The following is a 20,869-nucleotide window of genomic DNA, read 5'->3' as shown; positions in this document are numbered from 1 at the left end:
GAAGAAAAAAGACAACAGAACAGTCTATTTAAGAAAATCTTTCCATTTTTATTAATTTCTAGTAGTCATCTTCTCATGTGTATGTTTAAATTCTAAACCAGCTATACAATTTACCCTACAGATTTCTTCCCTGTAGATTAAAAAAAAAAAAGTCAAGGGAAAATCTTGGGAAAGAAAAGCTTGAGAAGGTGCCATCATTCTAAATAGGCTGTACTGTTATTGCTTAATTAAGATAATGAAATACCCAGGGTTGGAGCAACAGAGGCTGGGAGTTTCCACTTGGCATTTCCTTTCTGGTTTTCTTCTTTCTGCAGAAGACATGCCCCCTTGTGGGGAGAGGTTCAGGCCCTTAAACCACTGGTCTCCCTTGACAGGTTTGGGTATCGGGCAAAAGAAACGGTTGTCACAAAACAGCTTTTTGCTTCTGAATTTCTCACTTTTCAGTCCCTCCTTAGATGTGTGATGCTTGGCATACCTCACACAGATCTCTTCTGTGGGTTGTGAGGAGGTTGAAGAAAAGCAGCAAGCTGTAAGGCTCCCGAAGAGATGATACTAGATGGTTAACACAGTAAGAATAGTGTGGAACCAGTTCCTTCAGCTGTGTCAAATACATTAGTTTTAGCACCTTCGTGAAACAGAGGAAAGCTGCCCTAAAGAAAGCACTGCATAAAAGTTTGCTCATGACAAGGATAAGAGGACACAACTCCCTGGATCTAAGTGAGCATCCTATGAACCAAAACCATCACCACTGTAGGGATCTCTGCACTGAACTCCTTATTGACAGGCTCTTGTCTAAGCTATGGTAACACTGAAATAGTTCTGAAAACATATTCAGGCTCTTAAAAGCCACCTTCTCCTTTTTTGTAATGTCGATCTGGCCATTACAATCACAATGCAGTTACTTATATGTTATCGTTGCCCATACCTTGAAGGAGTTCTATTTATTAAAACTGATCACTTCAAAATGCCAAAAATTTAAGTGACGTGGATCATAAACATCCACTTACCATTATTACTATGACAACAGATCTTCAAGTAATGTAACAACTCCACTGGAGTTATGAAAACTGAGACTATCAAATTGCATTCAGTGTGAACATAGGGTGAGGAATACCAAACAATATGATACCTCATGACTATTAAACACAAGGGTGATAGTCTTCTTCCTCCCTTCAATATTGAAAGCATATTAATTTTTGCATATGAGATATAAGCAAATGAACCATCTCTCCAGAACAGATAATAGGCTGATGAAACAAACGATCTTTCATTAGAAGTACATGACAAAAACCAAGCTTATTAAAGCACAGAGTCTGGTGGAGTGACAGGAGACTACTCCACTCTGCTATGTAAAGCGAGGACAGAGAAAGGGCACCCAAAGTGCAACGTAATGAGACAGGAAGGAAGATGGCAAGGAAAGAGAAGGGAGGAAGTCGGTGCTAACAATGCTTCTATCTGAGATATTTGCATAAGACATGACAAAATAAACAGTGTTTTTTCTAGATTCACATAACATATGTTAATCTCTCCTGCAGCAGGTTCATTCTGTCTCAAAGTACAAGAACCCCACGATCCTCTCTTAGAAAACCGTTCATCGCTTCAGGGAGAAGGGGTTATTCTACACTGGTTTGTTCCTTATACCTCAGTACACACCAAAGTCATTTTTCTTATCACTACGGATACATCTGTCTGCTTTGTTGCTCTAGACATAAACAAACTGAAATTGGAGTATGCAGTAACCTGTCTTCTGGGTGCCAACCCTCATGGCAGACTACAGGGATATTCTCTCCACTTTCACTTGTGTGTAATCTTCATCTGATTTCTCTTGAAATGAGAAACTACAGAGCACATCAAATAAAACTTGAAACATGAGCCAGCCAGCATGAGACAATTAACATGCTTCTGACTTAGTAATTCCTATTTCCTTTCAGTTCCACATAAGAGGAGTCAGCACTTGAAATACCTGAGAACTGTAAAGCATTGCAATGTTCATCACTCTTGCAGTTGACTAACAGAATAAAAATTTTAAAGTCAGTTGTTGGAAGGGTTTTGCCCTCTGCTCTCTTGTTCAACTGTTACATAACAAATTGTACACGAACTACATTAGCTTTGTGTCATAAACAAATTTGGGTAGAATCTCAAGCCTTCCACTGAATCATCTCTGCAAAGATGGCCCATCTTTTCAGCAAGAAGCAACCTAGAGAAAGCAAAAGAAGACATGCTCTATTACTTGAGGACAACACGATAACAAAGGTATTAAACACAGCAATTATTACTTACCTTTCTTTGGCTAAGAGAACAGACATCCCCACCAGCTTAGCAAACTCGTCAGCTGTGAGAGAACCCTTTTCAGATACCTGTCAAAAACCAAATACACAAATAAACAAACTATGGCATTAAAAGAACAATAAAGTACTCTCAGCTATGGAATCAGGTCTAGCCTTGTGAAATAATAAATTGGTAGCAAATACCCTGTGAAGACAACTAGTTTGTTTGTATTTTAAAAGGTACAAATAATTATGAGTATTTCCCCTTAAAAATACCTCTTCTGTGTCCTGGGAAAATTGCCAAGTATAAAAAAGGAACGTAGCAAAGAGTTAAATCTGTAAAAAAATCACATGGTACCTTTTCCTTTGGATTTTTTTAAAAGATGCTGTGGGACAAAATGGGTCGAAAAATTAGAATAGCTCAGACAGCAGTATGCTGTCACAATCAGTATTTACACAGCCCAATGATACTAAGTGATTCTGTAAACAGTGAAGCCTAATTGAGGAAATAAAAGACCTGTTCAGGGCAGGTCATCAATTTAGAAATTAAGTCATCTTAGATGGAAGTGGAGAATTTGAGTTTACTAGGACTTAAAATATCCCCACTGCCTATAGAAAAATTCCCAAACCTTAGTATTCCACCCTATATTACAGCATAGTAGAGGGATCAATAAAAGCCACCATCACCTTTCAATTAACATAAAAGATAGGTTCAGTCTTGGGACTCAAAACTTTGGCCCCATTGTCTCAACCACGCTATTTAATACATGCTAAAATGAAACCTCCTCACACAGGTTGGACATGTAGATGCTTAAAATATCAGATATGAAGTCTAGACTTATTACTGTATTGAATTTCCCAGATAAATATGTTTTATCACCCTAAGCATTAATAATTCTTCCATTTCTCCATCACTTCAGATTCAAGCAAATTTGTAAATCCAGATGTAGTTGCCATTTCCTGGTTCCCACATAACTGGGTGGGGAGGGGTCTATTCTGCATCATTCTCAGCTGCAGTCTTTTTACAGAAACTCAGATTAAATTAGTCCTAACTCGAAGCTAAGTGATCAAATCTGAGTAATGGAAGTCAGCTATACAATCTAATATGCATACGGGTGATTAATTATCTTTCTTTCCCAAACCACTCCTCTCATCAAGGGTGACTTTGGGTTCCTTTGACTTCCATGTCATTTCCCATCTTCACCAGCCGTTCAAAACCACATCTCTCCCCTGTCTGAAACCCTGTGACTTCCTTTCACTTCTTCTCAGAAGTTTTATGTTACTGTACATTATACATTAAGTACAGGGTGCTTTTGGCTGCAAGTCTGATCTCATCTTCCCTTTCCCTTATGGGCTAGCCTTCCTCATTCAAAGCCTCTCCCTTACATTTTTCTATGGAGTCAAAGTCTCATATTACAAAAATAAAAGAAAAAAGGCATTTCGGTAATAAATCCACCATCTGTTGCTTTTTGCAGTTGACCTCATTTGTTATCAAGAAAAGGTTTTTCCTTTCCTTTCAAAGAGATAAGCACTCTTACTGAAGGCAACAAATTAATTAGAAACCAAAAATAATCAGAAAAAAAAGGTAAAATGGACTACGTATTTTTCTGTAAATATAAGAAAATAAACTGAAAAGATTAACATGTATTGAAAGATTTAAGTATTTTAGTTCTGACAATTTAGGATGGAATCTTTTAGACAGCTATATACATTTCTCCTATCTAAAAATCTTTTGGATGAAAGAAAGCTATGTGGTAACAACCATGTAAAATGCACTGAAGGGTCTAACCCATGGATCTCTAACTCATGTAAGTGAGGTGTCTGGGGTAGCTCTACTTTTTCTTGACTGTCCAAGTCAATGTCCTGTTTGACTCTGATGTTTAACTTTGGATACCCTGAATCAGCTTTATGAAAACCAAAAAATTACATCCCACTGAAAAAGACAGGAAAATTCAACAAATGATGGGATAACAGGAGTTTAAAGAGTCCAGAGGTAGCAAGACCACGAAGGTTTATCACACTGAGCAATTTATACTTTTTTTTTTCCTGATGAAGCTAGCTTAATTCTATACACACTGCTTTCCAACTGAGCACTCTTCACGGCAGCAATCTCTGTACAAGATGTTACACATACAATGGGCTATTTTATGAAATAAACCCAAACCAAACAACCATCTATATCAACATTTAAAAGCTACTTTCACTGCCTTCAAGCACATTGTGTACAGTGTCTGAAGTCCACTTCTGTTAAATTAAGTGCTTCATACATGCCATGAATTTCATCCTACAGCGCAAAAGGTTTGGAAGAAGGTTGAAGGTTAATGAAGTTTGAAAAGAGATGGAAAAGTGATTTATGCCTTAAGGAGAAAGCAATGACTACGATTATTGCCTGCACAGCACTTTGAAGATGAAAAGTGCTATTTAAGTATTACTGTTAGAACATTTGGAAGTGGAATATTTTGTATTTCAAAACTTCAAAAGGAAATCCTGTACCTCAAGTTTTTATACCTAATGTGTTTAAATTTCCACAGCACAGTCAGAACACTGAAGGAAATGAAGTACACTTACTGTCTCTAAAGCAGAAGCTACCATTTCCTCTTCATTATGAGACTGGAGTTCAATCACCATCACACCACTGTCAAATATCCGAAGCCTAAAATCAAAAGAAAGAGTCAAAGTAACTAAAAACCCTGTGCACATCACCTATGGTCACATTTCTAATGCATCCACACCTATAACCACATTACAAAAGGAAAAAAAAAAAATGCTCTGTGAGATGAACTTAACATTAAAAGCATCTTCAAAATCTGAAGAGACTGAAAAGAGCAGGGCATATGTCTGTGCTTAGTTAAACACTTTTCCCAGTCTGAAAAAACTATATTGGAAGTGAAAATAATATTGTCTTCCTAGCGAAGTGAACCATGGTTAAAAATTCATATTTTAATGTAGAGTGGATGTTGGTGCATACAGCAACACCCTTTAAGCAAAGGATGACTTCGTTTAAAAAACCAAAAACATCTACTGCAGGTAAAATATTAAGTCATCCAAGCACCACGGTCTGACTTGCGAGTGCCATGTTTTATAAATACATCTGTAAAGGTCTTACCTGAGTGGTAATTTCAGCGACTCCAGCATCTTACAAGCATTTACTAAATCTTCTGGTGACAGCAACTATTAAAATAGTAAAACATATTTATTCACAGCTTGTATTTCAAGTATACAGCATAACACCAAAACAGTTTTAGTAACTACAGCTATAAAATACACCAGCCTACACAATAGTGTTAATTTGCTTCCTTTCTATTGTGCCGTCTATTTTATTGGCTTCTATGTTTTCTGTTCCCTTACTATGCATTCTATAATAATACTTTTTGCCCTGTTTACAGAAAGAATTTATGTATTTTTTAAAAAACACATTCACCATTCTTTGGTATTCTCTATCCTTTCAGTTTGCTTTCCAGATAAGGATGGATTTTCCCTTTTATATGGCATTATAAAAAGCAGCATACATTATGACAACTCACACAAGATACATAAACATTACATGAAGAAGGAGAAAAGAAAAAGGTAAAAGCCCTAACTTTCATAAAGGGCTGATCACTTCATGCAGTTAGACAGGTAGGGTGAGCAATTGGTAGGGAACATTTTTACCCTTTTTCTTTCACTACCTTATCAATGAAGTACATTTGATAAAATATTTAATAAAACCAATTTCTCACCTCTAATCCTCGGGCGCGATTTACCAGACAGTACACTTCTGTGAGTGACATGATCCCTCCTCGCTCCTGTGTTAAGCACAAGACTGGTAAGAGAAATAGCATTAATCTAGTAAACACAGTATCTCAATTTGCACCTGACCAATTAAACAAGTAAAACAGAGGAGCTAAATGATGAGCTTTAAGTAAAAAAACTACCCAGGCAATACCACATATTTCTATCATGAGAGGTAAGTTGTATTATATCTTTCTCTAACCATTTTAAAATGCAGAACACTGATACTACATCCAAAGACTCTAATTACTTTGATTTTAAAACAGAGAATAAACCACAGGAACAAGAAATTTGAATATACTAAATTTAGCAATCAATTTACCATTTTTACTTTTCAGACACACTCCATTTTCCATTCTGATCATAGTAGGTAGCACACAGCTTTCACAAAAATATTGTAATATAAGGCTATGTGTCTACTAGAAAGCATACGTAAGTTAAAACATGAAATCTAACTTTTTGGTGAGAATCCTGAATTCTTTAATAGCTTCAGATAAATTTAAATATGAGATACAACTAAGGCAGGTATCTATGTAATAACTCTGTGCTATATTTACCAAATATATAATTTTTAAGCAGTTTAAAGACTGACTACTTATATTTTCAAAGTCAGTGCTGTTTTACTTTTTCTTTAAAAAATAATATTCTGCAGCAAAGGATGCATACAGGGCTGTTCAAATAGAAGAAAGACTGCTAGTATGATTTTCTAAATATCACTGATATTTCACAAAGTAGAAGTCGAGATGTCATTACTCCAATGTAAAATTCTTACTTATATTTAACACTGAATATGAGGCTGTGCTGCTAAATCTGAGACTTTAAAAAGAGGCACAGTACTACAGTCAAAACACATTTACATCAAAATTCAGCAACACACAGAAAATGCTGGTGCAAAATTAGGTACTTTACCTCTAATGGTGTCTGCAGTATTCCAGCGAGTTGCTTTGCCAGTTGCATGTGGTAATGTGTACCAGATCCGTAGGTTTCCCTAGTAACTGGATTAGCTATTCCCATACTTAGGAGATAGGACTTGAACCTAATAGTCTAAACAAATAAATAAATAAATTTAAAAGTACATCAGCTAGTGAATGATTCCGGTTTTTAAAAGTCTTTTATTTAATTACTGTAGGACAGTTTTGGTGAATAAATCCATTCAGTTTGCTACCAATAAAGTAAATTAACTAGTGAAGAGAAGGCAAGACTTCATACAATTTAATTTTGACATGCACAAGGTCAAAAATACAAAAATTTACACAAAGGCAGTAAAATCTTTGCTTTTAAGACAGGGTCAAAAGAAAAGCTAACACTAAATAAGTAAGTCACTTTTAATCTACGTAGAATTAAAACACAAAAAAACCCAACCATGAAGTGTTCTTTATTAACATTACATGTATTAAACAGATAGGTTTTTGCTTTTCATAGGAACATTTCTGTTGAATTAAAAAACAAAATTCATTTACCTCATCCTCAGTGATGTCACCTTGTTTTTCTTTAATCTTATTAGCTATTGACTTGGATAACTCCACCATTTCCTTAGCCTATCAAGAAAGACACACAGATAAGTCAACTTTCAGCTCAACAGAAAAAAACATGCTTAAAACTAAGAAAACAAGTGTAAGTCTACTTGGATAAGTGACACATGCCATACCTTCTCCATCAGTTTGCTAAGATCCTCAAAAGCCTGAAAACAAAAGCAAACATTGCAGATCAGTATAATTAGAGCATTTGGCTTCATGGATACAGTGAGCTGGCTTTTGTTCACCTATCCAAGCTTTGTAAAAGCTGCTATCCCTTTAGACTAGTATGCTACAATGTGAGATACTATATATACTTGGTTGATATATCTGGTTTATATCAGGCCTTAAAATTATACAATCCATAAACAACAGAGAATGAAGAAAACAATCACACACTTTTCTAGAATGTGAACACTAGTTCAATACGATTTATGAAGTCCATATGATAGGAAGGAACAACGAGATACTGAGGCCCAGAAAAGATTAAACTGTCCAAGTTTATTACGGTCTCCTAAAAGATCGGGGAAGGTTTCTTGGTGGTGATGGTAGGTTTTCTTCCAACATTTAACCCTCACTCAAGATCTATTCTTTCTGGACAGCAGCAAGCCAGCTGTAAAGCTACAAAAGTACTCCTCCTAACAAGATAATTTTACTTTAACCAGTAGATGTTACTAAGTTAGTAAGAAACAGGCATTGTAAATGACAAGAAAGAGGGTACATGCTTTCACATGTATGCGTAACTGAAGAGACAAAAACCCCCATTTAACGGAAGAGACAAAACCTTCATTTAAGTATTTCATACATAGGAACAGTGGCGCTACCATGATAAACAAAAAAACCAAGATAAAAGATGAATAAGGTCCAAAAGGCAAATTATCAGATTTAAATAAATTAAAATAAAAGCTAAAAAAACCCACTCTCTGAAAACTCTAGCTGTTGGACCTAAAAACCAAAATACTTGCTAGTGCAAGGGAAAAAATTATTCATAAAAAACAATTTTTTTCTAGTCTAAGAAACCTTTTATTTTGTTTCCACAAAAAAATATATAATAAACTGTACATCCACCATAGGACCACAATTATATCACAATTATATCAAGTCTATTAAACTTAGTGAACTGCTACGTTCTCAAATACAATTCTACAACAACCCACAAAGGGCATTTTTAGGTTTAAATAAAACATACTTTTAAAAAAGCTGAAGGTATACTGAAATTCAAAAGTTTTAGTAATGATAACCAACCAGCACTAAAAAAAATAATTAAAAAAAAGAAGTTTGCAACTATATTAAAAAGCAACTCTTCTTTCTCCCATCCTCAGCAACACACATTCAGCCTTCTCATCCACTTCTCTCCAACACATGACATGTCCAGGCAGTCAGCCTTTTCAGACAGCCTTTTTTTGAACAGATGTGAGAAAAATTCCTGAACCTTTTCAGCTAAAGCTTGCCTGACGGCAGCACCCAATCCCTCCAGCCACAAGTAAAGAAGGCTGTTCAGTTAGCATGTCAAATGATGAGAGATACATCTTGCCTACAGCTTCTGGCCATTGCTTCTATGTGATTCCTAGCTTATTCTGACTAACCCCCTACTAGAAAGACACATTTTAGCAGAATTTGCACAGGAAGACCCAATTGCTCCCATCTACATTTAGGCACCTTACTTAGAAGCTTATTGGTCTGAGATTCAACATGCAAAGAAGAGAAAGAGATGCCTCCAGGAAAGGACAAGGTTTGCTTTTCATCTGAATCCTTCCTAACGGTGACAGTGTTTCTCCACTAACTGGAGAAGTCTAGCCTCGTAACACTTGGTACCTAAATTAGGTATCCAAAATTAAGTGGGACAAAGCTAGGTCCAAGGGAAGAAAAGAAAATATACCACTGTATAACAATAATATACCACTATCAGAACAAAAGCTTCTCTTTGGAATATTTCTTTCTCCTTCCTAATCTGCCAAATCAGTAATTTACAATAGATTTCCCAATCTCTAGTGTAAATCAAAGTCCTTCTACTGTACTTGTATATGGTATCAACAAAACGTTTTCTAACAAGGTTTCTCCCAGCTTATTTCTAATCTCTATAACCTGCATGAAAACATCATTCGTCAAAAGAATCCTTGATTTAGCTAAATAAACAGCATGCTGTGTCTAACTCCTCCTCTGCCTGACTCACCGAGGGCAGGCCTGGAAACAAAGGGGAATGTGCACACACCTAACAGGAACTTCCTCAGATAAACAAAAGGCTAAAGAACTGTATTCTTATCAGCAGTGAACAGCAGATGCAGGAAGCCTTTTCCTGGAAGCCAGAGCACTATTTTTTTAAATTAAGTCATTTATAACATTTAAAGCTGGAGGAAAGCAGGCTTTTACAAGTCATGGTTTTCCTCCGTTCATACAACATGTATAAATGGCTTTCTTTTACTCTCTGACAAAGCTACTGAAGGAAAAAATAACCAGACAATACCTTTTGAACTATGGACACATGTATGTAATCACAATACCTTTTGAACTACAAGCAGAACTTCATTCATTATGTTCCTCATAAACAGAAAGTAAAAAGTTTAATGCTACTGGTATCTGAAACAGCGTGCAGCTTGCAAAGGTACTATAATTTTCTTATGTATCAGAGCAGTGAATGTCTTTTTTTATTGTGGCACACTGAATTGCATAAAGCTTTCCCACAAGAACAAATCTGTTGCATGTAGTTCATCAGTACTTCTGTGTTAATCTCTACTACCAAGAGAGAACCAGACTATTTTTGAGGCTATTGCTCCCAGGTACATAATGCAGAAATCAACTTCCTCTGTTGTCCATCAGTATGGATATCTGGAATTCAACTATTGTGCCTTTCTGGGGAAAAGGATGGTCTCTAGCCCAGGTATTTTGCAAAGACACTTCTAACATCTTGCCAATACCTGGACTGCAGAACATTTTACTGTAATTATAAGCCTAAATCTAACATTTAAAAAATGAGTATTTATAAGATGAAAACCTAACTTCACCAGAGTTATGTTAGATCAGCGTATTCTTTTTACTATATATTAAATTTTCAATTCAAACCAAAATTAGCTGTAAAAAAAAGGGAAAAAAACCCCAACTTGTGACAGTTTCTTTCTGCTGATGCCTTTGTGTTCTGTTTCCCCTGATGAAAAGCTGCTGAACTCAGATTTCTAATTCTACCAAAACTGATTTTGTAAATACACACCATTAGTTTCAAAGAACAGTCATCTTGAAAGGAACTGTTTAGAGGAAGTACCTTTACATATATTGAAAAGCCAGTTAAACAAAGTAAATAACTGTAAATTACACACTCTTAATCAGTTCAGACTTCTCAACAAAACCAATAGTCTCAGCTGCCCCTAAAAGAAAGTGTGAATGAACAGAAATGGCTCAGACAGGTGGTTGACATTGAAACTTTAGTAGTATTTACCTCGGAAATGTTTTTGTCAGTCTCTTTTCTTTTTTCCTCTAACTTCCTTTCGATCCCTACAATTCCTACAGCCCTTATTCTTCCTGCCTGCAAAAGAAAATAATGAAAGGAATCAAAATAGGAAATGCTAAGTTTTCTCATCCGCCACACTGTGAAAAACCTTACATTAGAAGACAGGAAACGTTCCCCCAAAGAGCTGATACCATGCATACAATATTTCATACATTTTTTGAAAGTATTTTTTAAACCAGTATAAAAAAATAAACAATAAGTGTAAAGCATGTGTGAATTTGTTGTAGTAGACAGATAATAATTATACTGAACCTATTAATATGAAGATGCTTAATAGCCCGATCCAGTCTGAGCATTCCAGCTCATCTTAATTAAAGCCTTCCAAGTCCATGTGAACATCTATACTAGAGCTCTGGAAATGTGTGAGTTTATCTAAACATGATTACCTCAAGAAATCTAGCCTGAATAAATATAGCCACAGAAACACAATGCTAAGTGCAGTCTAATTTACCCTGCTGAGAAGTATGAGAATGGAGGTGATGGAGAGCCCTCAAATCTCTGATTGCGAAGCTTAGCACTGGTGTTAATTATTTCCTATGACTTAAGAATAAGGAGGTAAGGCATTTTCATTAAGTGACTCTTGAGGCAGGGTACAGGCTTCCCCATCAGTCCAAATGCAACAATGTTTATAGATACTACATTTACAAAGGAGGACACCTGTGATTTGATGTTTAACAATCTTCAAATCATCCTATTTCATTCATATAATACTGTATGTTCCATATATTCATATATTCAACATATTTGTATACAGAAATATCTATATGTTTATCAGAGTTTATAACCTAGAAGTATGCACACAGATAAAGGCAGCAATCTGACATATGACAAAGAGATTCTCTGTAACAACTCCACAACAACCTCCATTTAGAATATACATTTAAATCAAACATATATAGGTTCCAAAGAGTTATATAAAAATTACATATTATATATTTGACTTCCAGACACAAAAAATGAAACCGAAATCACAATTAAGACCAAAAGTCTTTCAGGTTCATTAGATCTCTCATGTTGAATAAAATTATATGCAAATATATATATAATATTTGCATAATTGCGTGTCTGTGTCTGACTACATAAATAAAACGGAGCTCATTATCAACTATTCAAGTCTAAACACAGTCAACGAAGAGAGGCCACAGTGCTCTGTATCGGCTGAAAACTGCAGAGGAGAAACTCATTTATGCTTGTGAAGAAACAGGTAAAGTAAAGCTGAGTTCCCCCATGTGCCCATAGTGTTGGTTAGAGAGGCATGCCAGATGCAGTATATGGGGGCAGCAAGAGGTGGAAACAAGACATTACATACAGATTCTGCTCAGAAGCTCTGCACATACCTGTGGATCCTTGTTAACTGGAACGGTCTGACCAGTAGGCATGTTCTCCCATCTCCTTTGTGTGATTTCTTCTGATAATCGTCTATAGAACTGCAAACGTTAAAGAGTGACAACAGACATTTTATAAACTGTGCAGAGTACCTCTCGGTATTTTTAGCATCTTGGTGGCAGATGAAATAAACTTCACTGTAAGACAAAGCATGGTAACACCTACACATCCACAGTACAACATTCATCACCTGGAAATTCTTAATAACCAGTCTTCAGAAATATATACATTAGAAGAGGAGCTATGTAGTTACTAGGTAAATTTGCATGAGTACTTCTATCGTAAAACATTTTTTTCAGATATTCAAAATGTTCCCAAACATGCTAAAGTTAAAAAGTTGAGGTTTGCTCAAAAGCATGCTTTTAAAAGGAAGGAAACTTGAACAATCCAATTACTGTTGATCTGATAATTAACAATATAAAGACAACCACGCAGATCAATTGCACTTATTTGTTTTTGTCAATACCAGAAGGTGGCAATAGTTAATTAGTTAACAGTAAGTGTATCCCACTGAGTAAAATCCAGAAAGAAAATCTACTCCATTCTTATGGCTGTTCAGAGTTCACAAGAAAGCATTGTGAAGTAATAAAGAAAATATCTGTAGTGTAATTGATATGCTCAGTAACGAATAAGCATAGTAAGTTTGATTTTCAGACATGAACATTAAAATAAATAAGGTTATGATTAGGCAAAACAACTGCAATAACTAGGCATAAATCTACACTCATTCTAAGCTGAAAACTGCTCACAAAGAAATGAAAGTGAGTCTGATCAAGCACATGCATTTATAAGTCTTTTATAACTAATTCAAGTTGAAAATCTGATTTTCTGCAGTGAACAGGTACAGCTTTTTTCACTGCTCAAAGTTAAAGTTCTCAGTCTCTTCAAGTGAGAATCTTATACTGTGAAATTTCTTTACAGAGTGCAATTTCTTTGTTTTTTAGCATAGGCCTTCTTGTAAAAATACGTTTTTTCAGAATGCTCAAAGACTTTGAGATTTGGTGTAGGTAAAAAACATAAAGATTTATAAAACATAAAATGAAACAAAACTCTGAAGCAACAAAATGTGTTCAGCAATAACATTAGAGAGATGACTAGGAATAAGTTGCTTGATTCCTGTTCAGTAGAGGGTTAGCTACAAAGAAATGTCTTCTACTCTGTTAAACATTTAACAGATTTCAGATACGTCATTTTGGAAAATCCTGTGTTCAATTTAAAAGATTAAAAAAAGGAAGTATAAAAATATATTAAAGTACTAAAATAAGGACAAAGCCTAGTAATGCCTCTTGACATTTTTGGAACTCTCTCTGCATTATTTAACCAAAGAATAGAACCCTGAAAGCTCATAGTGTTTGTCTTCAAAAAGGATGTATTGAAAAAGCTCCACCTCAAAAGTAAACATGAAAAGATCATGGAAAATTATCCCTAATGCAGCAAGAGGAGAAAAACATGTCCAAAGATCTGATGTGCTGAGCTTGCATGGTACAAAACTTACCTCAATCTGCCCATGTTCTTTGAAAGAAAGTTTGATGTAGGAATATTTGCTGCTTTGGAATGGACCAGGCTCTTTGTTTGAAGAAGCAGGATGAAGATGAGCTACTATTTTGGCACTAAGAAAAAGTTAAAGGAAAGGGAAGAGACAGCTTTCTGTAATATCTAAAAAAAATTATTTCTACAAAGTTAACCATTTTATCAAAATCTCTATTAACTTTATCTCACGTAAGAGCTAAAGTACATTAAATAATGTTTTACATTTGTGCATCAATATTTAGGTATTTTCACTCACTATTATATTAGATCTTGCATAAAAATTACTATAAACTCTAAAACAGCAACATCTCACAATTTTAAAATGTACCCACCATGATTTCCTAAGAAATAAATATAATAAATTTTAATATTTCAAGCAATAATTTCTGAAAAATCTTTTAGTTAAGATAAAAAATAATAGTCAAGTAGTCATTTGATTTGGCTTTTGACTTTCAATAACTACTGCCAAAATACACTGTCTTTGTCACAGGAAAACAAAAGGTCTCAATATGATGTTTAATCTATCCCACTTGCATATGTCACTTGCAAACACTGTATGTGTATTTGTCCAAAACCAACATTCAAAGGTACCATGCATGGAAATAACAGTCTAAAATGACACCTACCACCAAACCAAACCTTGAGATAGCAGTATTTTAGAAACATAACAGACTGCTATCACAGCATGACTGCAAGTTCACCATTCCCCTTTCCTTTTACTGATACTTTTTCCATGGATCTTTATTTAGTGGACTTCTCCAGCAATAGTGAATTACCTGATTTCTTCTGGATACTCCCAGCATATTACCTTACCCATCTGACTGTAGGCTGCAAGCAGATGTCAACTACCTGTGTATTTCTCCAGTTAATATTGTTTTCGCTTTTTCTTGTGAAACTTCTTTATACTTATACCATACTGAATTAGTTATTCAAGTGAGTGGAAACACTTGAGCTCCTAACCGTCGCTAGCATTTCCATGTTCAAAATCAATCACATGGTCATGAAAAGTTGTATAATACAGGATCTGGCAGAGTTCCTATCCCCAACCAGTTCTGTAGCACAAAAGACTAAAATTAGCTTTGAAATTCAGATCCAGCAAAATCACTGTTGTAAATTATGACTAATCAAATGAAAATGGCAAACTAAACACATCCTTGTTTAGTGATTACAAGACAGTTATTTAACAAATCACATCAAACACTGCTTTGTCATGACTCTCTTACACATTTGACCTCAAGTGAGGAAAGCAGGTCCTTGTAGCTGTCAATCTGGAAACCTGGACTGCAAATGGAACCTACCATAAATTAATATATAATCTTGGGTACCTCACATAACATGCATGGGCAAACTATCCATCTGAAAAAGACAATGACTATCACCTTACCTTTTTCCTATCCCAGCTGCTTGCTCTTCAATAAAGACAATCTGAGACAGAGGTATAGCAATGCAGCATTCCTGGAATAATCAATGCAAACACAAGTGAAACTAAAGCCATATCCTGACTATCCATTCTCTAAAACCAAGTGTTCTCTTTCTCCATTTCATAAACAATATGGATTTCTACAGGTGCTCCCTGAGGCACTCCATACAAAATATGATGGTAACAATAGAAACAATCTATTAAAGAAAAATAAGAGTAGAAAACTTAATACAAAGTTGAAACTAATTTCTAGATTAACAAAAAACCCAAACTTAAGTGTCAGTTGTTCAACTTCAGACACTTCAAGCTAGGTTCATAGAAGGACTCGGGAATTTAACAAATCTTTAGTATCTAAGTTCAAAATTTAAACACTAAAATTTCCACACTACTACAGCTTATCCCTGTAGATGAACAATGCTCATAGGTTTTTAACATTTTTGCATTGATGATACTTTGAAAGCTAAAACAATATCCAAAACCACCAGTCTTGAGTGTTTGAACATCTTAAAAACTAGACTATCCTCTGAGTAAAACAGGAATTTCTCCATGTATCCCACACCCAAGGACTTAATCCAGCATCTGATGCATCTCAACACAAATTTATTGGACTGTGCTTTAGACAAAACAAAGCAGAGCAAGAAACAAGACTGCATCCATCTGTGGGAAACTAACCTACCCAGGCTAAACTCTTTCTACATGCATTTTAGACAGAAATTGCTCAAGGGAGCAATTCAAAGCATCTAATTAGTTGCCCGGTCTTGTTTTGGTGAATATCCTTTGTTGAACACTGTCTTCCGCACAATACCCCTGTGACTGACACAGTCACCCAGAATACAAGAAACACAGGTTACACTCCCTCTTTGAACCTCTCCCTTCCATCTGCCATGAGGGCACCCCTAACACCAGGGTACAATGAACACTGTTAGGGGGCTTTCTCAATCCCTTCTACCAGAATTGTTCATCTTTGCATGGAATAATTAAATACTCATCAAATTGGAGATTAGAAAAGTATACGTGCAGGAACTCTGACTAATCAGTAAATCTCTCATTGGGAAAAAACATGGATTGTACTTCCTGTTCTAAAAACACTTAATACAAGCTATTGAGATTCTTCTAGGGCTCCAGATTCTACAGCCATTACATAGAACAGTTACTGTTTGTAAAATGCCCACATAGCTCTAGACACTTTAAATACAGACAAAGCGATACTTCTGTTAAAAAAAGTTTTTGAAAATGACAAAAGAGTCCAAATATATATGGTATGTACACTGCCCAAATGATCGATTCATTTAGCTCACAGCCAGAAAGTTACAAACTTATTGTAACCACAAAGACTTAGAATCACCCCTTGTGAGAGAAGCAAGAGGAAAGGATGCAAAAGGAAAGGTGTGTTAAAAATGCTGTAAGTTTATTTGGGTATTTTTTTCTAACGTCTCATGCTCACATTATGCATCATTTTATGATTTAAGATGTTCTACAAATCTAGCTATGTAACACACTTAAAAGAATTACTTTTTTTTTCCTTTGGAAATGACTATTTTCTATACTGTTCAACTGCAGATGTATGTAACAGTAGCAGTTGTAAAACACAGATGTCTGTTTTCGTAAAAAGGTTTGCTACGTTAACCTAATGACAAGTGCCCCATTTATTACTAAAGTTTGCTGACACAATAAAAGGGGACTCTCTTTACAAGTTTGTTCTAGGTAATCTTACCAAAGTTTCTAAGGCTGATCTTATGTCACAGTTGAGCTTAGCCAACAACTCACCATGGAAATAAAAAGGCACCGTACTCCCCATGTTTCAGTCCTAAGAGCTTGAAAAAGAATCAGCTTTATTTACCACATAACAAAGTTACTTATATTTATATCCCCCTGATCAGAACTGGGTAATTTTTGCCAATCTCCTGGCCACATGTTTCTGTCCCTTCTGTTAATCAAGCCTGAAGCTTGTCAGAATCTTTGCTGAGTTAAATTAATGTGTTAAAGTAAAACTATTTTTCTTATTCTCCAAGGTTCTTCTCTGCTGATTTAACAAATTCAATGATCTTGGAAGAGTACAAGAAAGCATGGCCTAGGAGCAGGGGGAGAAGTCACGGGAAAGAGACAAATGTCATCCTTTTGTTGGGAAGGACAGAACACAGATATGGACACAAGCCTTGATAAACCATGATGCTTAATGTTACTTCAAGCAAGCAAAAAGTCCCAGTGAGAAGATTAGAAGCAGTGCATGTTGCAGTACATACCCACCTCTCAAGAAGAGGTGCTGATGAAGAAATAAGAAGTCATTAACACAGATATTTTGGCAGAGCTAAATTATCTTATGCTGACTGTGCCAAAACCAAAGTTAATTTCTAAGAATAGCTCATGGTTTAGACAATCAGCCCCTGACTTGTTTAACAGTAACCCCACCCTGGGGACCAGCTCTCAAAACATTTTGAAAAATTTGTACTAAAAATAGTTCTGCTGTTCCTGCAAACAATCCCTAAAAAAACCCCATATTGTTTTGCCAAATTAAGAACATCCTTGGTGACCTTACCTTTTGGTAGCTCCCTGTTTTGGAGCAAGAACATGGTATTTGGTAGGGAATGGCCTTTGGTTACAAGAGGTGCTTCACCTATACTTACGCAAAGCTAGTCCAGTGGAATATAATAGGCCTTTGAAAAGTTGTCATTTGAACATGCTCTAAACTTTGGCTTCCAGGGCTAAATTTCTAAAAGATTGTGTCCAAAAATGAGCATAATCCAACTTTGTTCTGAGGAGGACTTTTCCTTCAATTGCAGCTGCAAAGTGGTGCACCTTGTCACAGTCTGTGCTTAGGGCTTTGTATGTGTTTGTAGTCTTTCTCTCCCATTTCTAGCCTGCAATCTCAGGGTGTGGTTTGATGATACAAAGCTTTCAGCAGCAATATCACACTGTAGTTCTGACACTGCCACTTAACCCCTGAATTAACTCTCCACAGCAGTACAAATATTTTGGCTTATTGAAGGGGTGGTTCAGCACAAGAACATGCAGTTGGGAAGGTAAAACCTGTACAAAATAATACTGCCACCAAACACATCCTATTATCAAATCATGGTCTGGGATTATATGCTGTGAGCAGATGACAGGGAAACTTGGGACTTGAAAACACAGTGAGGAAGAAAAGGTCTCACTAGACAAGGAGCATGGGAGAGGACTTCACATTATGATTTGCCTGACACAGAATCACAGAATCGTCTAGGTTGGAAAAGACCTTGAAGATCATCCAGTCCAACCATTAACCTAACATTGACAGTTCCCAACTACACCAGATCCCTCAGCGCTATGTCAACCCAACTCTTAAACACCTCCAGGGATGGGGACTCCACCACCTCCCTGGGCAGCCCATTCCAATGCCTAACAACCCGTTCTGTAAAGAAATGCTTCCTAATATCCAGTCTAAACCTTCCCTGGCACAACTCGAGGCCATTACCTCTTGTCCTATCGCTTGTTACTTGGTTAAAGAGACTCATCCCCAGCTCTCTGCAAGCTCCTTTCAGGTAGTTGTAGAGGGCGATGAGGTCTCCCCTCAGCCTCACATTCAACTTGCCTCAAAACCAACTGTTTTTAGTGCACGATACCAGACTCTTTTCTCCTCCATTTCTGTGCCATAGAAAAGGAAAATTTATATGATTCATTCCCATCCCTCCTCATCTTTGTATGATCATTTATTAAAGCAGAATTGGGTGAGAGAACATTCCTTGTATATAACTTTCCATTGTGAGTGAAAAAATGGACTAAACTTGTAAGACGAAACACACACACACAAAGGAAAGGAAAATCTGTGTGCAGCCTTTACACTGCAAGCTACCTGTTTTTTATTATGGAATTTATAACGGAATGACATAAAAAAGACAAAAGTGGGACTTACATGATTCTTCTGATCCCTCCAGATTAGTCTGTGGGTACTAAGCAGTAATACTCCACTATCAAATTTCACCTAAACAGGAAAAAATAAAACAGATCAATAACAAATTTAAGCAGTAAATTGCATAAATACTGGTCTTGGAAACATTACACATTACCACAACACAGCAATCAAATTCAACAAGCCAATATTTTGAGAACGCTCTCTTTTTTCAGAAAACACAATAAATGAAGTTTAGGAAACAATGGAGAAAATTAGTATAAAAAGATTAGATGGATATACACAAACTTCCTTTTTCAACTGTATAAACTTTCCCCCAGGAAATCCTGAAGGATCCTCCCTCCAAATGCTGTGCAAGATATACAGGCATTCCTAAATACCATGTTTTAAACAGGGGTATTCACTTTAGAACACTATTTGCTGACAAGAAAGTAAAAGTTATGCAAAAAAGCAAAGCAACCTAATAAGCAGATGCTACGCACAGTCTGAAATCTTGTGGCCTATCATACAGAAGTACTGCTTCTATCCATTCTATCATTGAAAAGTTCTTTATCAGACAGCCATCAGTATTTGGAAAAATCTGTGTTAGCAAATTGGTCCCTACTTGTAAAACTGGGGGCATGTTTTTGCAGCTTTTTAGGAGGGCACGCACCTACTCTGGTGAGGAGAAATGAGGAGAGATCAAGAGTTACCCCAGTCGTGTTGCACACCAATAACTGAGTAGGCTCAGATGAGAGCAGGGGGCAAGAGAGCACCCTTCACGCCCAGAGCTAAAGAGCATTTTACAGCTACCAGGATGGCTCAAGTGTGAATTGTATGGCACGGCCTGTACATGGCACCCAAGCCAGAGCACGGCCTGCTGTGCGGAGCGACGCGGGGGAGCGCTTAGCCCCCGACAGAAGAAGTGACAGCCCAAGCAGTGGACATCAAGTTTCATGACAGTGACACCAGCTACACACGCCCTGTGGGGCTGCCAACCCTCCCTCCATGCGGCACACACCGTCCAAAGCCTTTCTCGGTCCCACAAAGCCCGGATCTCCTCCCTGACAACCTTCTCACAGAGCCAGACCCTCCCAGACCCCGGAGCAAAACGCACTCGTCCTCCCGCACCTCTGACCGATGCTCCGCCTGCAGACCAGGCCCCTCCACAGCCTTCCTCTCGCCCGATACCGCCCATAGCCACGTCCCCTGCCGCCCCCCTTGGCTCGGGCCCACGGCCGTGCCCTTTCCCCCCTCCCCCACCCCGGCCCCGGCCCCCCGGGCCCCGCCGCGCCGCCCAGGCCCCACTCGGGGCCGCTCCCGTCACCTTCTCCTCGCCGTCGCAGAGGCGCACGCCGCGCTGCTGGACCACCAGCGTCTCCCCCAGCTCTAGCAGCCCGCTGGTCCACGCGAACCTGTCCATGGCAGGCGCACAGTCCCTTCCCCTGCCCCGCTGCCGCCTGCAGACCAGGCCGCAGCCGCCGCTCCCCGCCCGCGGCCGCCGGCAGACCAGGCCCCATCCCCAGCCGCCCCGCGCCCCCTAGCGGCGGCCCAAGGAGCGGCCGCCATCTTCCCGCCGCAGCAGGAGGCTCCGCCCCGCTCTTCACCCCGCCC

At 37.4% G+C, this 20,869-nt stretch overlaps 1 protein-coding gene across 1 annotated transcript; it reads right to left on the bottom strand.

The window, feature by feature from the left end:
* Positions 1 to 27: 27 nt before the first annotated feature.
* Positions 28 to 20,764, bottom strand: VPS36 (vacuolar protein sorting 36 homolog). Its single transcript, XM_074859760.1, has 14 exons — positions 20,583 to 20,764; positions 19,280 to 19,348; positions 15,355 to 15,425; positions 13,936 to 14,050; positions 12,392 to 12,481; positions 10,983 to 11,069; positions 7,687 to 7,719; positions 7,499 to 7,576; positions 6,948 to 7,082; positions 5,987 to 6,052; positions 5,374 to 5,438; positions 4,836 to 4,920; positions 2,281 to 2,357; positions 28 to 2,197 (listed from the first exon to the last, which is right to left on the bottom strand). The coding sequence occupies exons 1-14, from the start codon at positions 20,676 to 20,678 to the stop codon at positions 2,104 to 2,106; spliced, it is 1,161 nt and encodes a 386-aa protein (XP_074715861.1). The 5' UTR covers positions 20,679 to 20,764; the 3' UTR covers positions 28 to 2,103.
* Between the last annotated feature and the right edge of the window lie 105 nt (positions 20,765 to 20,869).

Source organism: Strix uralensis, chromosome 2, assembly GCF_047716275.1.
Source record: "Strix uralensis isolate ZFMK-TIS-50842 chromosome 2, bStrUra1, whole genome shotgun sequence".
NCBI classification, from domain to species: domain Eukaryota; kingdom Metazoa; phylum Chordata; class Aves; order Strigiformes; family Strigidae; genus Strix; species Strix uralensis.
The sequence above is the reverse complement of the archived record's forward strand: the minus strand, read 5'-3'. Positions and strand labels throughout refer to the sequence as shown.

Coding starts and splice junctions, on each gene's coding strand:
- VPS36 (XM_074859760.1), bottom strand. CDS start 20,678: ATGGACAGGTTCGCGTGGACCAGCGGGCTGCTAGAGCTGGGGGAGACG. Junction 14,051..15,354: donor GCAGCTGGGATAGGAAAAAG/GTAAGGTGATAG, acceptor ACTTTTTCTTAG/TGCCAAAATAGTAGCTCATC. Junction 5,439..5,986: donor ATCGCGCCCGAGGATTAGAG/GTGAGAAATTGG, acceptor CTATTTTAATAG/TTGCTGTCACCAGAAGATTT.